General features: G+C 45.3%; 1 protein-coding gene across 1 annotated transcript in view; it reads left to right on the plus strand.

The window, feature by feature from the left end:
- The first annotated feature begins 1262 nt into the window (after positions 1-1262).
- Positions 1263-21565, plus strand: part of LOC126456483 (frizzled-4) — a 479673-nt gene continuing 459370 nt past the window's right edge. Inside the window, exon 1 of the mRNA XM_050092233.1 lies at positions 1263-1616. Within this exon, the coding sequence (XP_049948190.1) occupies positions 1263-1616 (354 nt within the window). The remainder of the gene's footprint in view (positions 1617-21565) is intronic.

The raw sequence follows: 21565 nt of genomic DNA on the forward strand, positions 1-21565 counted from the left end.
CTGCAAGACGCAAAGCTTTACGCCTCGCCTGGGCCCGTCAACATCGACATTGAACTGTTGATGACTGGAAACATGTCGCCAGGTCGGACGAATCTCGTTTCAAATTGTATCGAGCTGATGGACGTGTACGGATATGCAGACAACCTCATGAATGCATGGAACCTGCCTGTCAGTAGGTGGAGGCTCTGTAATGGTATGGAGCGTGTGCAGTTGGAGTGATATGGGACCGCTGATACGTCTAGATATGAACCTGACAGGTGACACGTACGTAAGCATTCTGTCTGAGCACCTTCATCAATTCATGTCCATTGTGCATTCCGACGGACTTGGGCAAATCCAGCAGGACAATGCGAGACCCCATACGTCCCGAATTGCTAGAGAGTGGAACCAACAATACTCTTGTTGTTGTTGTGGTCTTCAGTCCTGAGACTGGTTTGATACAGCCCTCCATGCTACTCTATCCTGTGCAAGCTTCTTCATCTCCCAGTACCTACTGCAACCTGCATCCTTCTGAATCTGTTTAGTGTATTCATCTCTTGGTCTCCCTCTACGATTTTCACCCTCCAAGCTGCCCTCAAATAATAAACTGGTGATCCCTTGATGCCTCAAAATGTGTGCTACCAACACTGTTATGAGTTTAAACACTTCCGCTGGCCACCAAACTCCCCAGACATGAACATTGTTGAGCAAATCTGGGATGCCTTGCAATGTGTTGTTGAGAAGAGATCTCCACTCCTTCGTACTCTTACGGATTTATGGCCAGCCGTGCAGAATTGATGGTATCAAATCCCTGCAGCACTACTTCAGACATTAGTCAAGTAGCGCATTCCACGTCGCGTTGCGGCACTTCTGCGAGCTCGCGTGGGCCCTACACACGATATCGGGCAGGTGTACCAGTTTCTTTGGCTCTTCGGTGCACGATAGTGTACGATACCGGCCTTCCAGAGTCGCACGTGCCAGCGTCGCTGGGAGTGCGGGCGAGATTCTGTCGGGAGGCCCTCGGGATCAGCTGCGGAGCGGTTAACGAGGCCCTCCGGTTTGTTGTGTCGCCGTGGCCGGCCGGCGAGTGGTGGGGGTAGACAGCCCGGTCCCCCCTCCCCTTCCCCCTCTCCCTGCCTCCGCCGCGCTCCAGCGCCGCCTCGGCCGCCGGCGCTCTCAGTAAGTCGCGGGCCGCGATGGCGCGAGTGCGGCTGCTGGCGCTGGCGGTGGGCGTGGCGGCCGCGGCGGGCCGCGCGCGCGGCTGCGAGCCACTGGCCATCGACATGTGCCGCGGCATCGGCTACAACCACACGGGGCTGTCGGCGCTCGCGCAGAAGGAGGCCGAGTTCATGCTGCAGTCGTTCAACCCGCTGGTGCAGTACGGCTGCTCGGCGCAGCTGCAGCTGCTGCTGTGCGCCGTGTTCGCGCCCATGTGCACCGACAAGGTGGCGGCGCCCATCGGGCCGTGCCGCGGCCTCTGCCACGCGGTGCGCCGCCGCTGCCTGCCCGTGCTGCAGGGCTTCGGCTTCCCCTGGCCCGCGTCGCTCAACTGCTCGCTCTTCCCGGCCGACAACAACCACGAGACCATGTGCATGGAGGGCCCCGGCGAGGACGAGCCGCCGCCGCCCGCCGCCGACGCCCCCGCGCCGCCCCCGACGCCGCCGCTGCCTCCGCGCGACGCCTGCCCGCAGGTATGGCGCTACCGCGTCCCCCCTACCGCCTCGTTTCTGCTCCGACCGACAACACGGTTGTGACGCCCCGCCCGATGCTGTCATTACAGTCGGCAAAAACGGTGTCGGAAAGAAATTCGTCCGTATCTGTCTTAAAGCAAACAAATCGCCTTAAACCGTTTAGGAAATCAGAGGAAAAACTGCCTGTCGTACAGAGGCCGCCCTATTCACGGTTTACAAAATTTTACTAAATTTTACTCCTGGATGCACTTCCTTTCGCGAAAGCCGTCAGTTGACCAAATGAAAGGCACGCTGTTTGCGCCACCTGGCTACGCATCGCGTAAAGTTTGCTCTGTTTCATCTTGGGTATTAATAACCGCTTCAGCTGTATTTTGGTCCTGTATCACTGTACCACTACCCGTTTCGTGGCGTTCAAGCCACATCTTCAGGTGACACATGACAAAACATTACATCGGAAAAGCTCGGAATCATTTTTCCCAACATTCGTTATCCGTCAAATACAAAACACCGCTAAAAGAAGGTATGACAGCGATTAAAAACTGCCAAATTTCAGTGTAGTGGATGGGTCAAAAGTATCATAATGGTCGCTTCTCCAATGTATATGGAACCGCGTACAGTGGACGCGGCCGTGTGCTCTGTTATAGTATGTTACCGTTTTATAGCTCTGTGTTTTCGATTTTCTGAGAAGACTGGCGACGACCACAGCATTCTGTCTGAACGACCCTGAAAAACCTCTGTTAAACCACACCTGCACCTCGCACCGAGACACTTCCCTTTCTCGCAACTTATTATTCGACTACAATATCTAAGCGCCAAATGCAGAGAAATGTAAGTTATTGATGTTGAGTAGGAAGAGCAAACCCGTAATGTTCGGATACGGTATTAGTAGTGTCCTAATTTACACAGTCACATCTTCTAAATATCTGGGCATAACGCTGCACAGTGATATGGATTGGAATGAGCATGTGAGAATCGTCGTAGGGAAGGCGAATGGTCGACTTCGGTTTGTTGGGAGAATTCTAGGAATGAGTGGTTCATCTGTAAAGGAGACCGCATATAGGACGCTATTGCGACCTATTCCGCACCAGATCGGATTAAAGGAAGACATCAAAGCAATTCAGAGGCGGGCTGCTACATTTGTTACTGGTAGGTTGGAGCAATACGCAAGTTTTACGGACATGCTTCACGAACTGAAATGGGAATCGCCGGAGGGAAGGCGGCGTTCTTCTCGAACACCAGTGAGAAAATTTAGAGAACCGGCATCTGAAACTGACTGCAGAACGGTTCTGTTGCCTCCAGCATACATTGCGCCGCGAGAATGATATACGAGAAATTGAGGTGTCATACGGAGGCATGTAGATAGTCTTTTTCTCCTCGCCCTGTTGGCGAGTGGAACAGGACAGCACACAGGGTACCCTCCGCCACGCACCGTGTAGTCGATTGCGGAGTATGCATGTAGACTTAGATGTAGATATTGCACTTGGGACTGAGTGCGCTTCGGTCGGATTATCTTGAGTCTTTATCGAGATGTTTCACGAGTACACGGTGAACCACTTGTCAGTACATGCACAAGTGTCCTGAAAGTAATCACAGTGCGAGGCGTTTTCCTAGTCACCGCTGTACTAGTGTACTGTAATGTCAATGCGTGTTTCCCGTAACAGCCACGGGAGACTAAGCACAATAATATCGTGGTCAGCTTCGTGCACGTCAATTGCTGCAATTGTTGTTATTTTCAGTCCGAAGACTCATATGATACAGCTCTCCATGCCACTCCATCCTGTCCAACACTCTTCATCTCTACACAACCTGTATGGATAAAGCCGGGAAAACAGGAAAAAGTTACAGTTTAATTTCCCGCCCGTCGACGTCATTAGGCACGGATCACAACCTCGAAGTGGGGAAGGAAAAGGGCCGTGACCTTTTCACAGGTATCGTCCTGGCATTTGCAATAAACGATTAGAGGAAACAACGTGAAACCTATTTCTGAGTCAATTGATGGTAGATTTGAACTACTGTCGTCATTTTCCTCACAAATGCGGCGATTCACTAGATTCTGTAGGACAAGAAATAGACTTGCATGGAGGGACGAAGGTTCAAATCTCCCCTCCCTAAATCGCTTAAGCAGAAATCCCGAAATAATTCCTTTTAAGGGTCGCGGTCGACTACTTTCCCCAATTCGAATTTCTGCTCCGAACCCAATGACCTCTTCTTCGACTACACGTTAATCTTCCCTCCTTCGTTTCTTTCAGATGAGTATAACTATTTACAGCCCTCAATAATGTCTACATGTTTTCGAATTACGGAATGTATTTTGCGCTCACGTGTAATCACTATTATAAAGACCAACAACTCCTCTCCGCGAATCAACGTGGTTTCAACAAGCACCGATCGTGAGACAGCTGGCGTACTATATTCGTTTATGACAGCTCAGGTTCATGCAGTATTTATCAGCTTCCAGAAAGCCACGACAACAGCTTCGTACCCAAAACTCGGGCGAACTGCCGGATGTTTGCAACTTCCTGCCACAATATTTCGGCGCAGTGTGTTCTGGCCATCTACAGGTGATACTGGCGAACACTCCCTAAGCTCTGGCATTTAAGGTCCCTCCGGCACATGCGTGGTGGATTCACTTGGCGTTGCGCATGCGCTACTTGAGCGCTTTCGGTTCTGCTGCGCCGCGCGCCCTCTGAGTTGAAAATTCGCCGCATCGATATCAATTCGATTGTCTTCCTGCGGTTCCATCATAGACCTACGCCGGCTACGGTGGACACGAAGTTTTTCGACAATTGGATTCCATGCCGAATTCAGTTGGTAACCGCCGTCACGATTAATAAGAGACTCATTGTCAGACAGCCGTATTTCCACGGATTCAGTAATAATAGAAGTCCAAAAGTTAGACGTATGGGCTACAATTTTTGTCTCATTGTAATTCATGGCATGTCCAGTGGAAATACAGTGTTCGGCGATGGCAGACTTACAAGGCTGAAGAAGGTGAGTATGCCGCTGATGTTCTACAATGCGATCCTGCACATACGCGAACGGTGTATGGTGCAGGGTATTTTCCGCCCCTTCGTATTTCATTCTCGGATAGGACGGGAGAAGTGAAAATAAATCTAGCACCTAATAAACTCCTCCATATACGTTGCAAAGGGCTGCGTAATATACACACAGGTCAAGATGGCTGGACGGACATTTCAGCGTTGGTGTGGTGGTAAATAAATCAGTTGGTATAAGATTATTCAGCTGAGTAGATCAGTAAAACATGTTAGTAACTCGATTCAGTGTATCGTATAGCAGTACAGTACATTTGAGTATCTCATTTATCAGCCAGGTCAGTTGCTGATAGATTGGCAACATGGCACGTTGGAGGAATGATAAAACACTAAAAATTTTCCATTGCTTTTGTGGGCGCTGACTGCTTATGGACTGTAATGTCTTGTGTACTGTCGACTTCCCCTGTAGAAATCGGTGTATCACGGTCCTTGAACTACATCCTGGATGCTTAGTACTGACTCCATTTTTGTTCTTGGCGATATGGTTTCTTTTGGACGGCTCACGATACTTAGGATGGCAGTTCGTAGTTTTTCTTATAAAAAAAAATTTGCGCAAATCTGCGAGTTTGTAATTCTGGAAAAGTATTGTTTAGGTACTCCATCTGCGAGTTCCCTAAGGCTAGCTCCATAAATTTCATTTTCGTTATCAGACACTTCTTCCGGGGTCAGCGCTGCTCTGAGATTTAATACCTGAAACACACTGTCTTTGCAGAACTTATTGTTGTCATCTTCCTCCGCATTCACCACTTGACTTCAACTAAGTTACGCTTGATTTGGTTCACTTGTTCTTACCCCATTTATTAGCGATTTCAAAACACTCATAACTTGACTAAATTACACTGACGTGACAGAAGTCATGGGATGCTTCCTAATATCGTGTCGGACCTCTTTGCTCGGCGAAGTGCAGAAATTCGACGTGGTATGAACTCAACAATTCATTTCAAGTCCCCTGCAGAAATATTGAGCCATGCTGCACCTATGGCCGTTCGTACTTGCGAAAGCGTTCCCGGTGCGGGATTTTGTGCACGAACTGACCTTTCGATTATGTCCCACGTCGAGCGATCTGGGTGGCCAGATCATTCGCTCGAATTGTCCAGAACAACCAATCCCAAACAATTGTGGTCTGGTGACATGGCGCATTGCTGTCCATAAAAATTCCAACGTTGTTTCGGAACATGAAGTCCATAAATGGCTACAAATGGCCTAGTAGCCGAACATAACCATTTACAGTCAATGACAAGTTCAGTTGGACCAGAGGACACAGTTCATTCCGTGAAAACACAGTCCACACGGTCATGGAGACACCACCAACTTGTACAGTGCCTTGTTGACAACCTGGGTCCATGGTTTATCGCAGTCTGTGCCACACAAGAACCCTACCATCAGCTCTTATCATGCTAAGTGATACCGGGACTCATCTGACCAGGCAACACTTTCCCAGTCGTCTAGGGTCGAACAGATTTGGTCACCATCCCAGGAGAAGCGGTGCAGGCGATGTCGCGCTGTTAGCATAGGCACTCGCGTCGGTCGTCTGCTGCCATAGCCCATCAATACCAAATTTTATGGCGCTGTCCTAATAGATACGTTCGTCGTATGTCCCACATTGATTTATGCGGTTATTTAACGCTGTGTTGCTTGTCTGTTATCACTGACAACTCTACGCAAATGCCGCTGCTCTCGGTCGTTAAGTGAAGGCCGTCGGCCACTGCTTTGTTCGTGGTGAGACGTAATGCCCGAAATTTGTTGTCCTCGGCACAGCCTTGACACTATGGATCTCGGAATATTGAATTTTGTAACAGTTTCCAAAATTGGAATGTCCCTTGCATCTAGCTTCTACTACAATTCCGTGTTCGAAGTCTGTTAATCCTCGTCGTGCGGCCATAATCACGTCGGATACCTTTTCGTATGAATCCGACAGTTGCGTCGGTGCACTGCCCTTTCATACCTTGTGTGCTTGACGCTATCGCCATCTGTATATGTGCAGATCGCTATTCCCTTGACTTTTTGCCACCTAAATGTATATATTTTATATGTAATGAGACCTAAGAGCCAAAACAAATATTCTGATTGACAACAGTCTGCTGGACAGTTGTCTTTTTGTTTTGATTTTTCCTATTCTGCACAGTTTCGGCTCTTTAGTGATTTTTAAGTGTGTAAGATACATACCAGCATACTATCCAAGAGAATAAGGATATCTTAATACCAATAAACGCGAACCAGTTCGGCAGACTGTTTGTTATCCTTCGGGAAACTTTCGATTAGGCAAGTGTTCTCGTTGCCAACAAGGCGTAGCCAAATGGGGCACTCTACCCACAGCAGTCGGGCTGGGCTGGGGTATATGTTTCAGCACGTGCTGGACGCGTGGCAGCGATCTCGTGAGAAATGGTGGGGACAACCTGTTTTGTCAGCAGCAAATCCACCGACCGTCATGTAGGTTACGCCCGGCTAAATTCCAGAAATGCTTGCATTCGGCAAAGAAAAAAAGTTGACTGAATTTGAACAGATTTTTAGCTAATATTAGAAAAGTGAGTTGAGAAAATAAATGGAGAATTTGTAGTTTCATCAAATCTGTGCGCAGGTAAATTCATATAAAATATTTGTTTCTGTATGTTTAGAGAAGTTTAAGTCACTTTTCATCTTTTTCATGTTCATGTACTTTATCTAATTTCCTAATAACGTCCAAAGATTATTATTACTATTGTTATTAGTGCTATTATTATTCCTTACAAATAAATGACGTTTCTGACTTTTCCATTCCATGATTGTACTTTCTGTTAATGGTTTCGTCTCGTACATCATCGCCTAGTCAATTTGGTAAAGAAACAACCAAAAGCAAAGTACTGCCTCCAACCGAAGCATTAAATACATTCAAGAAATAATGAAGCAATTACACGATGAGAACCACCTACTAGTTCTATCCTTGTACCCCGAATAAAAAAAATGGCTCTGAGCACTATGGGACTCAACTGCTGAGGTCATAAGTCCCCTAGAACTTAGAACTACTTAAACCTAACTAACCTAAGGACAACACACACATCCATGCCCGAGGCAGGATTCGAACCTGCGACCGTAGCGGTGGCGCGGTTCCAGACTGTAGCGCCAGAACCGCTCGGCCACCGGCGGCCGGCTGTACCCCGAATAGCCGAAGGTCCATTCATTTTTGCGTAGATGCCTACATTGCGATGATTACATAGCGAACGCTTCAATCTACTTCCGTAGCCCTGCCATTAGACAGCTAGAACCTACACAGCGCGAAGTATTACGTAGGTACCACTTATTTTCTAATGCGGTATTTTAACTAATACCTCACAAACGCCCATGTAATGTTTGTTGTTAGGTATACGTTAAGGGCACCAGATATGTTTATGGTTTACCCCACCGCGCTATGCTGGGGCACTGAGTTTTGCTCTTTTCTTTTTTGGGTTTTTTTTCTTCCACAAGCAGTAAATATTAAAAAATTGAGCATAAATTTCGGAACGAACATTTCTTACTCAGCAGCGGAATTGCCTGACAGATTAAAACTGTGTTTCAAACTCGTTCTCGGGCCAGAAATCTTGGCTTTCACGGCCAGGTACGGGCAAAGTTGAAGTTGTGAAGACGGGACTTGAGTGGTGCCTTCATATCTCAGGCGCTAAGTGGACAGAAATGACTTTCCTCTTGCCGTGACCACTGAAGTTTAGTTAACAAACCTCTGCAGCTCATATTGAAAGTATTGAGCATGACGTGTCCTATGTCATTAAACCACACACACAGACACCAAACATAATTGTCAATCACAAAACATATCACGAGCCACGCAGATGTCCAGATGTGGTAACGAATGACTGGATCACGATCAGAATTCTGTCTGAAGAAGAAACACATTACTTAAAATTTGTTTTCAACTTAATAGAAAACTTTTAATGGAGCAAGTTGTAAATTCGCTCAGTCCGAAATGATGGTAGAAACTGTGCTAACAATGACTATATGAAATAGCACTACAGTAAAATACACTACTGGCCATTAAAATTGCTACACCAAGAAGAAATGCAGATGATAAACGGGTATTCATTGGACAAATATATTATACTAGAACTGACATGTGATTACATTTTCACGCAGTTTGCGTGCATAGATCCTGAGAAATCAGTACCCAGAACAACCACCTGTGAACGTAATAATGGCCTTGTTACGCCTGGGCATTGAGTCAAACAGAGCTTGGATGGCGTGTACAGGTACAGCTGTACATGCAGCTTCAACGCGATACCACAATTCATCAAGAGCAGTGATTGGCGTATTGTGACGAGCCAGTTGCTCCGCCACCATTGACCAGACGTTTTCAAGTGGTGAGAGATCTGGAGAATGTGCTGGCCAGGGCAGCAGTCGAACATTTTCTGTATCCAGAAAGGCCCGTACAGGACCTGCAATGTAGGGTTTCGCAGGGATGGAATGAAGGGTACAGCCACGGATCGTAACACATCTGAAATGTAACGTCCAATGCCCATAGTGCCGTCAATGCGAACAAGAGGTGACCGAGATGTGTAACCAATGGCACCCCATACCATCACGCCTGGTGATACGCCAGTATGGCGATGACTAATACACGCTTCCAATGTGCGTTCACCGCGATGTCGCCAAAACGGATGCTACCATCATGATGCTGTAAACATAACGTAGATTCATCCGAAAAAATGACGTTTTGCCATTCGTGCACCCAGGTTCGTCGTCGAGTGCACCATCACAGGCGCTCCTGTCTGTGATGCAGCGTCAAGGGTAACCGCAGCCACGGTCTCCGAGCTGATAGTCCACGCTGCTGCAAACCTCGTCGAACTGTTCGTGTAGATGGTTGTTGTCTAGCAAACGTCCCCATCTGTTGACTCAGGGTTCGAGACGTGACTGCACGATCCGTTACAGCTATGCGGATAAGATACCTGTCATCTCTTACTGCTAGTGATACGAGGCCGTTGGGATCCAGCACGGCGTTCCGTATTGCCCTCCTGAACTCACCGATTCCATATTCTGCTAACAGTCATTGGATCTCGACCAACGCGAGCAGCAATGTCGCGGTGCGATAAACCGCAATCGCGATTGGCTACAATCCGACCTTTATCAAAATCGGAAACGTGATGGTACGCATTTCTCCTACTTACACGAGGCATCACAATAACGTTCCACCAGGCAACGCCGGTCAACTGCTGTTTGTGTATGAGAAATCGGTTGGATACTTTCCTGATGTCAGCACGTTGTAGGTGTCGCCACCGGCGGCAACCTTGTGTGAATGCTCTGTAAAGCTAATCCTTTGGATATCACAGCATCTTCTTCCTGTCGGTTAAATTTCGCGTCTGTAGCACGTCGTCTTCTTGGTGTAGCAATTGTAATGGCCAGTAGTGTACATGAAACTGGCGTACATACAACGCTTGGAGAAAAAATGGAGAAATGCGTGCTTGAACAAAATCTCCGTTGCTAGCCAAGTCTGCAGGTAGCACTGTTTTGTTTGACCACGAACGGCACCTGAGCAATGCCCTCAACACGATTTAAGTGTCAGTCGTGTTCAAAACAGTGTTCTGTGTAGTTGTGAGTGTATTGTGTTGGAGCTGAATAAATTCCAACGTGAGCAAACTGTTGATGCTCGTATGGTGGCTGCTTCCGTAACGAAGATAGCCGAAGTGTTTCCTGTTTCACGGGGCACTACGTCGAAGATTTATGTTACGTACAGGGAAACCGGAAAAATATCATCTGCTAAGTTACCGCGGACGAACTGCGTGTTGAGTGATCGTGGCTGAGGTTATGAAAGACAATTGTGACAAAAATTAACAGGAGACATCTGCAGAAGTCACTGCACGACGGAATGTCGCAGTCGCGAACCCTGTCACCAACAAAAGAACACGAAGGGTTGCGTGGGGGCTTAATTCTTATTAAATTTGAAAATCATTTTTATTTTTCGTAGCTGTAAGTCCGATTACGCTGTGTCTCGTAAACGGTTCGCCCTGACTAGTATTATTACGCACTCTGACTGCATAGAACAACAACAAAGAATGAAATGAAAATTTTCTGTTAACACAATTAATTAATTAAGTCCCCAGCAACTATAAAACCTACGAAACCAAAGCACAAGTCTAATTGTTCTGTGTGTGGGAGTGTGACTCAACGTACACATCTGGCACGGTTCTTCTTCAACAAGACAAGAAATTTTAAATATCATTTATACTGAAGTAATTAAAAAAATAGAAACCCTATAATCACGCAAGAAAACCAGAATTACACTCTAATACAAGAACACAAGCCAGATGCTTTGTTGACTGAACCTGTAATAACGCATTATTTACGACACTGAAATAATGAGAGAGAAAAGAAGAAAAAAAAATTTTTTTTTTTTTTTTTACCTTCGTTTATATTAATGAAAAGCACTCTAGACATTACAATCTCTCCACACCGACTCGCCACTGCCACATCTCAACAAGAACTTTTCAGTATCACATCTCAGCAAGCACTGCCTACTAGCACATCTCAACAAACACTCTCTGCTACGAGTTCTTAACAAGCACTGACTACTACGAGTCCTCGACAGGCACCGACTACTACGAGCTCTCCCCAAGCACTGTGGAGGCGGCTGAATAATACTCTTTGGCGCAATCTCTGGCGCTGTGGCTCAGTGTAGCCACCTTTCAGGGTGCTGCGTAACCTGGAAACTGCAGGGCGTGCTGGAATTCCAAGACCACTCATCGGTGGTGCAAATGCGCCCAACAGGAAAACATGGAGCCCGAGCCATAAGTAGTGGACTTGGGGGATAAGTGGAATAATGTCATTTGGGCGGACGAGTCTTCTTGCACACTGATTCAAATTTCTAGCAGCGTCTACGTCCCAAGAGTGAAACATGATGGGTAGTTCGCTGATGATTTGTGCAGCCGTGTCATGGTATTCTACAGGCCGCATGGCCACTTTGCCGGATTATGTGACTGTTTTGGTTGATCAGGTCCATCCCATAGTACAGTATTTGTTCCCCAATAGTGACTCAGTATTCCAATCGACAAGGCAGTTCACACAGCTCGCACCGTCCAGGACTGGGGTTGTGAACACCTGGATGAATTTTCGCATCTCACCTGGACACCAGTCACCGGATCTCAATGTTATTCCGCCTTTGTGGTCTGCTTTGGAGAGAAGCGTGCGTGGTCGCTAATCACCTCCATTATCGTTGCCTGGACGTGCCCCTATTTTGCAGGTAGAATGGTGTAAGTTTCCCTTGAAAACCATACAGGGTCTATACTTATCCATTCCGAGACAACTGAAAGCTGTTTGAATTCGGTCCATTTTCCTACAACGTTGAACTGTGAATTTACCTTCAAAACCTTTTCTTAAAAATTTACTTTATCTACTAGCGATTCATCAAGAACATTAACACATTTAATCACACTATGTGAACGTGGAAGTAGTTGCCAATGGGTAACTGATGAAAACAAATCAAATTTCTTTCAACAAATGGAAATTTTATTCGTAAAAGCCCTTTTTTTAAACAGAATTAAAATTATAATCAGAAAGCATCCTCTAAATATTAAGTTACAATTTATTCACAGGCAGCAAGAACAATTCTTGACTGTGTGAGCTTTTGGGCTGAGAACCTAACCGCTCCCTTTTGACACGGCTGTAGTAACGACCGCTCGCAACAACCTCTGAAAGACTACACTGGTGCAAATCTGCAACACACCAGATTACTTTAAACTAAAAATTTTAACAACTCACACAAGCACATAAACTATGCACCCCGTAGGAGGGATGGAAATGGTACAAAACACTAACATTAAAAGATAAACTTGCCACCGAAGGTGCAACTTGATTTTAAGAAAAAGGTCTTACGGTGGAAGGGTGGCAACCTTATATACTAAAATGACCATTTAAATAAAAACCCATGAAATGCAGTCTTACATAAAATATACAAGGTTGGCCAAACATGCTGTACATTACACATATACCGCCTCTCAAGATGATAAGCAAGATAAAAACATATTTTAGGAATTCGGCCGTTACACTTCAAGCAATAAATTCGTTAACACCGAATCCGACAAACATGACAGAGGCAGCTATTAACGTACGGCAAATCGACAGACAGACAGACAGAGACTAACTGCCTAACAAATACGGACGGGAGACAGACGAGCAAGCTGTGGACGAGAGACTGACCAAGAAAACAAATAGAATTTAACAAGTAAATGAAACAACATATCACGAATCACTTAACTTCTAGTAAACTGCGATGTCTGGCGAAGACCTGGCGCAGCACCCCCAAAACGCTCTCCCGAACCGTCCGCTGCCAGCTGCTTCAACGGACGAAGGAAGGCGCGCCGATCTCCCGTCTCACGGTGTCGCACCTCGCACCGGTCAGACCGATGTCGTCGGTGGCTCGTGTTGCTCTCGTATACGGCGCAGCCCACTGGACTGACGTGGCGACGCTCAAGACGGACAAGTCATCTTGTGTCCCAGTGCGCGACCGACCAACTGATCGATCCAACCGCCAATGACCATTGCCTGAACAAACTCGAGAATACTGGCGGCCTAACACATACTAGCACTCCGGACGACAGACAGACACTGACTGCCCACAATGGCCCAGCTGACCAACTGACCAGACTCCCCCTAGCGAGCTGATAGCGCCCCTTAAATGCACGTGAACAGGCTACCTCTCCCCTTTCCCACCAGTGGGAGACGCCGAAGCTGCGATTGCCACAGCGGCGCCACCGCCAGAAACGGAGGGCGACTGCTTCACACTACACGCTGCGTCGCGCTCTTCAAAACAGCAATTTTTATCACTGCTCAAACGTATTAGGCATTGTAATGTTTTGCGTTTTTGGTGTTTCCATATTAATGTCCACCCTCTGTATTCTGCTTCACCGCCCAGATTATGTGACGTGGCATTGCGGCGGTGTCGGTGTGAGGAAGAGGCAAAGCAGAGTGGTGGGGAAGCATTTCAAGACAAGGTCAAAGATACATACAGCCTGGCCATACGAAATATCATCCACCCCTGCTGCAACAGTACGACCATATCTCGGCAACTGCATGCAGCAGCCCGCTCGACCAGGAACGTTGCCGAGCAATACTGCAATACCGCTGCTACATCGCAACAGGTCTACTAAAGAGACTGCTTACACCACGCTTGTACGCCCTATTCTGGAGTATTGCTGTGAAGTGTGGGATCCGCATCAGGTGGGACTGACGGATGACATCGAAAAAGTACAAAGGAAGGCAGCTCGTTTCGTATTATCGCAAAATATGGGAGATACTGTCACAGATATGATACGTGAATTGGAGTGGCAATCATTAAAGCAAAGGCGTTTTTCGTTGCGACGGGATCTTCTCATGAAATTTCAATCACGAGTTTTCTCCTCCGATTGCGAAAACATTCTGTTGGCACCCACCTACATAGGGAGAAATGATCATCACGATAAAATAAGACAAATCAGGGCTCACACAGAAAAATTTAAGTGCTCCTTTTTCCCGCGTGCCGTTAGAGAGTGGAAAGGTAGAGAGACAGCTTGAAGGTGGTTCATTGAACCCTCTGCCAGGCACTTTATTGTGAATAGCAGAGTAATCACGTAGATGTACATGTCGGCAACACTGTCGCGGCGACACATTGCCGTAAAATATTGCCCGTTTAAGCGCACCGTCACACAGGACAAAAACTAGTCCTCGTTTGAAGGTGACCACTGCTATTCGCACGTAATTACGAAGTATACAATGTTGCAGCGCTTGTTTGCTTCCTTTGAGTTCAGACCCGTAACATGACATTTTCCAAGCTGCCCCTCCACCGAAACTATAAATAACTAACCTGATTGATTTCTATCAAACATTTAGCAAGTGGGAGAGGCAGAACCTTAAGACAGCGGTTATGCGTTACGACAAGTTTTCTGTTAAAATTCTGTGAGACTACTTTCTAAATAGAGTTGGGCGACGTCCGGTATCACTTCCTTGTGTGCACATCTCGCGAAGTGACCGTAACGCCTCAATCAGAAAAAATTGATAACTCGTCCTTCGCGGTGGACATGGAACCACGCTACACGCCGTGGGGTGTACAATTAGGTACGTACGGTGTTCTTCTCAATGACTCAGTTGTTACTTTCATCTCTGCGCAATGCCGTTTATTTTCGTTACAATGACCCATATGCTGCGTCTTCCGACCCCGCTAAGCTGCTCACGTAAATCTCGATTTGCTCGGGTTTCGACTTAGATGGCGTCACGCGCTCTTTTTGCTAGCCGACAACTGAATAAGTAGACACTTATACGCGCAGGAAGAATAGGGAGCTACAATCTGGCTACGTAATCGGCAGGTGGTTTGCAAAGTAGTTGGGAGATGAACGCTACTTGGCCCTAACCTGGCGAGTAGGACTCTGTGAGCTCTCAACAGAAAATGTAAGTATATCCTCGACTCAAAAGAATCCGTACTCGAATGTACCTCAGACTGTTCCCTGACAAGTCCACTCTTCGTCGCTGTTTAGGTTAAGCAAATTCGACTGCAAAATATGAACGTTTTATTACTACCATTTACAAGGATCCAGTAATAAATTTTGAAATGACAAAGACGTCGAGAATCTTGTGTTCCATGCATCATGTTTGCGCTCGAGAAAATTTTAATTCTGATGACGTTACGGCGCTTCCGATAAGTTGAGAAAAATGCATTGACGTAAGTGAAGGCTGTTAAGATAGCCGTTCGCGCTGTTTCTTATGTATTCTATTCCTAAACTCTCTGATAGCTCAGCATAGCTTGCGTACTTATTTTCCCAATCTTGTATTCAGGCAATGCGGGTTATATTTACATGTCAATCCCTCCCCCTGCTCGGCGAATGCAATCTCATCATAACACAAGAGTGAAGCAATGGCGCGGAAAGCTGTCGATCTGATACTAACATTAATCATTTTCGATTATTTTCCATGTTTCCGCCTATCCACTCACAACTGCAAGTCTACGATTGCTAGGCATGTTACTCCCAGTATTTTTCCAGCTGGGAAGTGGCATTTGCATAGAATTTGGTTGAAAATGCTCCAAATGGTTCAAATGGCTCTGAGCACTATGGGACTTAACATCTATGGTCATCAGTCCCCTAGAACTTAGAACTACTTAAACCTAACTAACCTAAGGACATCACACAACACCCAGTCATCACGAGGCAGAGAAAATCCCTGACCCCGCCGGGAATCGAACCCGGGAACCCGGGCGCTGGAGAAAATGCTCCACGCAATCGCTAGTTATGCTTTACAAGTTATCCACTTTCACGCCTTCACCATGAGTCAACTCCCAAATACCTTAGCAGCCCAGATTACGTTGGGTTTCGCACTAATATTCGTCGTTTTCGAATATTTTTACTTTACCCATAACCTCAAACACGCACACCCACGCGTCTTAGGACCTGTCACCACTCTAGCGAACACAATATTTTCGGAAGTACAGATATAGGTAATTATCGATAAATTCTCAGAGTGATACGGATGCTGCCAATATGTCGGCAGTAAAATGTCGCCATTTTCGATGAATCGGAATTTTTGATACGTCAAGAACAGTTTTTACACGAAAAAAACGTTAAACTTAAAACGGGAAACACTTATTTACATTTTTTGTATGACAACTTAGGCACCGCTGATTTACCATCTAGTATTACCAACAAATTTTCTCAAGTTTTGGAAAAAGGCTGTGAATCTTTTTCGTAGCGTTTGAAGAAATGAAAACAGCATCTGTAAATTAGTAACTTTGACATTTTTTAGAAGTTCTACTTTGTAGTTTAGTTCAATGTTGGCTTAAAGGTGGTATGGACTTAAATACGAAAAAGAAAAAACGTCTGGTCAACAACAGGCTCACGTTCAATAATTTGAAGAGGTATATAAAAAAAATCTTTGTTTCTGCAGGACGCCCATTTTTCTTATTTATAAAGTTGTTCAACGGTTGCAGACTGACAGTCAAGAATATGTGTGATTTCTCTATACTATCAAGAAGTCCAATGAATTCATTAAAATTTTAAAAAAATGTTTACCATATCGATGAATAGAGGTATCGTCTATCATGTGATATTAGAAATGTTTAACTCATCTTTGTCAAGTTTATTTGACAATGCGTGTGAAAAACAGCTTATTATTTACATCCAGTGTCCAATAAAAGAATATAGAAATAGAAAATAAAATTATGAATGACCGAAATATGGTAAAATGTATCAATATACCTCCAGTTTAATATCGATAAATGAATGTTCACATAATTTATACAAAGTATAAGGCCCCTGGAGTAGACGACATTCTGTCAGAACTACTGATAACCTTGGGAGAGCCAGCCACAACAAAACTCTTCCACCTGGAGTGCAAGAAGCATGAAACAGGGGACATACCCTCAGACTTCGAGAAGAATGTAATAATTCGAATTCCAAAGAAAGCAGGTGCTGACAGGTGTGAAAATTACGAAACTGTCGGTTTAATAAGCTATGGTAGCAAAATTTCAACACGAATTCCCAACAGAAGAATGGAAAAACTGGTAGAAGTCGACCTCGAGCAAGATCAGTTTGGATTTCAAAGAAATGTAAGAACACGCGAGGCAATAGTGACCCTACAACTTATCTTTTAAGATAGGTTAAGGAAAGCAAACCTGCGTTTATAGCTTTTGTGGACTTAGAGAAAGCTTTTGATAATGTTGACTGGAAACTCTTTTTGAAATTCTGAAGGAAGCAGCGGAAAAATAGAGAGAAGGAAAGGTTGTTTACAACGTGTACTAAAACCAGACGGCAGTTATAAAAGTCGAGCGGCATGAAAGCGAAGCAATGGTTGAAAAGAAGTGAGACAGAGTCATAGCGTATCCCAGATGTTATTCAGTCTGTAAACTTGAGAAAGCAGTAAAGGAAACCCAAAGAAAAATTTGGAGTGGAATTAAAATTTAGGGAGAAGAAATAATAATTTTGAGGTTTGTCGATGGTACAGTAATTCCGTCAGAGACGACGAAGGACTTGGAAGAACATTTGAACGGAATGGACAGTGTCTTGTAAGGAGGATATAAGATGAACATCAACAAAAGCAAAACAAGGATAATGGAATGTAGTCGAATTGAATCAGATGATGCTTGGGGGATTAGATAAGGGAACGAGGGTAGATGGATTCTGCTATTTGAGAAGCGAAATAATTGATCTTGAGGGTATTTTGGTTCAGTCGTTGGAACTACAGAAATGCGTGATTGTTTCCACCAGACGCTTTTCGCTTTATTGAGGTAAAGCATCATCAGTGGTCTGTAATTAAGTTTTTATATTTTGATTAGATTTTAGATCGAAAAACAGTTCGTTAAGAATATCATGATTTGTACTTACGGCGACTTACAAATCAGCATATTCGTAACGAACTGTTTTTCGATCTAAAATCAGAATGTAAAGAGTTGATTAGAGACCGCTGATGATGCTTTACATTAGTAAAGCAAACGCGTCTGATGAAAAAAATCACGCGTTTTTGTAGTTGCAACGACAGAACAAAAATACCCTCAAGAATTGTAATGCAACCACGGACAAATCGCCACACAAATGAAGAAAAGAACTGATGATGGTCGAAGTAGGAAGGATATAAAATGTAGACTGGCAGTGGCATGAAAAGCGTTTCTGAGCAAGAGAAATTTGTTAACATAGAGTGTAGATGAAAGTGTCGGAAGTCTTCTGTGAAACTAATTGTAAGGAATTTAGCCATGTATGGAAGTGAAACATGGACGATAAACAGTTTAGACAAAAAGGGAACAGAAGCTTTCGAAATGTGGTGCTGCCGTACAATGTTGAAGACAAGATGGATCGATGACGTAATAGTTGGGAAGGTACTGAATAGAAATGTGGGGACAAGAAATTTGTGGCACAATGTGACTAAAAGAAGGGATCGGTTGATCTGACATTGTGAGACACGAAGGGATCACCAGGTTAGTACCAGAGGGAAGTGTGGGGAGCTGAAATTGTAGAGGGAAACCAAGAGATGAATACATTAAGCATATTCAGAAGGATACAGGCTGCAGTAGTTGTTCGGGGATGAAGAGGCTTGCACAGTACAGAGTAGCATGGAGAGCTGCATCAAACCAGTCTCAGGACTGAAGACCACCACAACAACAACTTTATACAAAATATCAATCGTTCCTGTGTAATCAATATACAAGGTGTTTCACAAAAAAAATACGTATTTCCAATGCATATGTTTATTAAACTTTAAGACATACGAATATTAAACTTTAAACACATATTTAGGAACCTCTCAAGTTCGGATTACAAATGTTCAATATGTCGAAAAATGGAAATTTGTGGTAAGGTGTTATGGGACCAATCTGCTAAGGTCATCGGTCCCCAGGCTTACACACTACTGAAACTAACTAACTTTCGCTAAGGACGACACACACGTTCATGCCCGAGGAAGGAGTCGAACCTCCAACGGGGGAGCCGCGCGGACTGTGACAAGACGCCTTAGAATCTTAGATCGAGCGGCTACCCCGCGCGCCTACAGTATGTCCTCCACCAGCAACACGAATAATATCACGTCGATACTCAAATTCCTCCCATACACGGGCAAGCATGTCCTTAGTCACTGATGTTTGGCAGTACGGATTTGGTTCTTCAACTCTTCCAGGTACTGTGGGAGTGGTGTTGTATTTAACGAAACCCCACAGGAGGAAGTCAGAGGGCGTAAAATCCGGTGACCGTGGAGCCCCGCAGCGACATGCTACACTACTGGCCATTAAAATTGCTGCACCAAGAAGAAATGCAGATGATATTCATTGGACAAATATCTTATACTAGACCTGACATTACATTTTCACGCAGTTTGGGTGCATAGATCCTGAGAAATCAGTTCCCAGAACAACCACAACTGGCCGTAATAACGGCCTCGATACGCCTGGGCATTGAGTCAAACAGAGTTTGAATGGCGTATACAAGTACAGCTGCCCATGCAGTTTCAACAAGATACCACAGTTCATCAAGAGTAGTGACTGGCGTAGTGTGACGAGCCATTTCCTCGGCCACCATTGACGAGACGTTTTCAGTTGGTGAGAGATCTGGAGAATCTGCTGGCCAGGGCAGCAGTCGAGCATTTTCTGTATCCAGAAAGGCCCGTACAGGACTTGCCACATGCGGTCGTGCATTATTCTGCCGAAATTTAGGGTTTCGCAGGGATCGAATGAAGAGTAGAGCCACGGGTCGTAACACATCTGAAATGTAACGTCCACTGTTCAAAGTGCCGTCAATATGAACAACAGGTGGCCCAGATGTGTAACCAATGGCACCCCATACCATCACGCAGGTTGACACGCCAGTATGGTGATGACGAATACACGCTTCCGATGTGCGTTCACCGCGATGTCGCCAAACACGGATGGGACCATCGTGATGCTGTAAACAGAACCTGAATTCGTCCGAAAACATGACGTTTTGCCATTCGTGCACCCAGGTTCATCGTCGAGTAGTTCATCGCCGGCGCTCCTATCTGTGATGCAGCGTCAAGGGTAACCGCAGCCACGGTCTCCGAGCTGATAATCCATGCTGCTGCAAACGTCGTCAGACTCTAAGTGCAGATGGTTATTGTCTTGCAAACGTCCCCATCTGTTGACTCAGGGATCGAGAGCTGGCTGCACGATCCGTTACAGCCATGCGGATAAGATACCTGTCATCTCGACTGCTAGTGATACGAGGCCGTTGGGATCCAGCACGGCGTTCCGTATTACCCTCGTGAACCCACCGATTCCATATTCTGCTAACAGTCATTGGATCCTGACCAACGCGAGCAGCAATGTCGCGGTACGATAAACCGCAATCGCGATAGGCTACAATCCGACCTTTATCAAAGTCGGAAACGTGATGGTACGCATTTCTCCTCCTTACACGAGGCATCACAACAACGTTTCACCAGGCAACCCCGGTCAACTGCTGTTTGTGTATGAGAAATCGATTGGAAACTTTCCTCATGTCAGCACGTTGTAGGTGTCGCCACTGGCGCCAATCTTGTGTGAATACTCTGAAAAGCTAATCATTTGCATAGCACAGCATCCTCTCCCTGTCGGTTAAATTTCGCGTCTGTAGCACGTCATCTTCGTGGTGTAGCAATTTTAATGGCCAGTAGTGTAAGTAGCCAGCTTCTTGACGACCAATTCAACGGTTCGGTAGAGTTTCATTCAGATATTCATGGACTTGTTGGAAAATGAATTTGTCTTCGTGCAGCGTCGGAAACAGCCAATTTTGTAACATAGGGAGACACTGCTGACAGTTAATCGTGCTTCCATCAAAGAAGGATGGACCGTAAACAGATTATCGGGATATCGCACAAAACACATAGACTTTGGGCGAATCTCGTACATGTTCAATGGCTGCATGTGCGCTCTGTAGGCCCCAAATTCGCAAATTGTGTTTGTTTACCTGACCACCACATGTAAAGTCGCTTCATCGCTGAACATGATGCGTTGTGCGAAAGTGTTATCACTGTCAAAAGCATCAAGAATCTCGTTACAAAATGCCACACGTTTGTGTTTGTCATCAGGACACAGAGCTTTACTTACACAGCTTCCATGTGAAAAGAGTGCAGTGAAAATTTTATCAAAATTTCTTAGTTTTGCGTTGCTTGGTACATGGAAAATGGAAATTATAGCGTCTTACATAAGTCAATATATTGATAAAAGGCAGACTAATTTAACAGAGATGAAAACTTTTATCGATTTACTGTATTTGGCTCGATAAAAGTAAAAGTCAGGGCGAATGAATCTGGATGTAATGTGAGCTTCGAGTGGCTTCGGAGTTGAAATATTCTAAGTGACGATGGGGGTAGGACGATTTAGATTTCTTCTGAAATGTTTAAGATTTAATGACAGAGAAACAAGGCCCAGTAGAAAAGAAGAAG

The sequence above is a fragment of the Schistocerca serialis genome, chromosome 2 (genome assembly GCF_023864345.2).
Source record: "Schistocerca serialis cubense isolate TAMUIC-IGC-003099 chromosome 2, iqSchSeri2.2, whole genome shotgun sequence".
NCBI lineage: Eukaryota > Metazoa > Arthropoda > Insecta > Orthoptera > Acrididae > Schistocerca > Schistocerca serialis.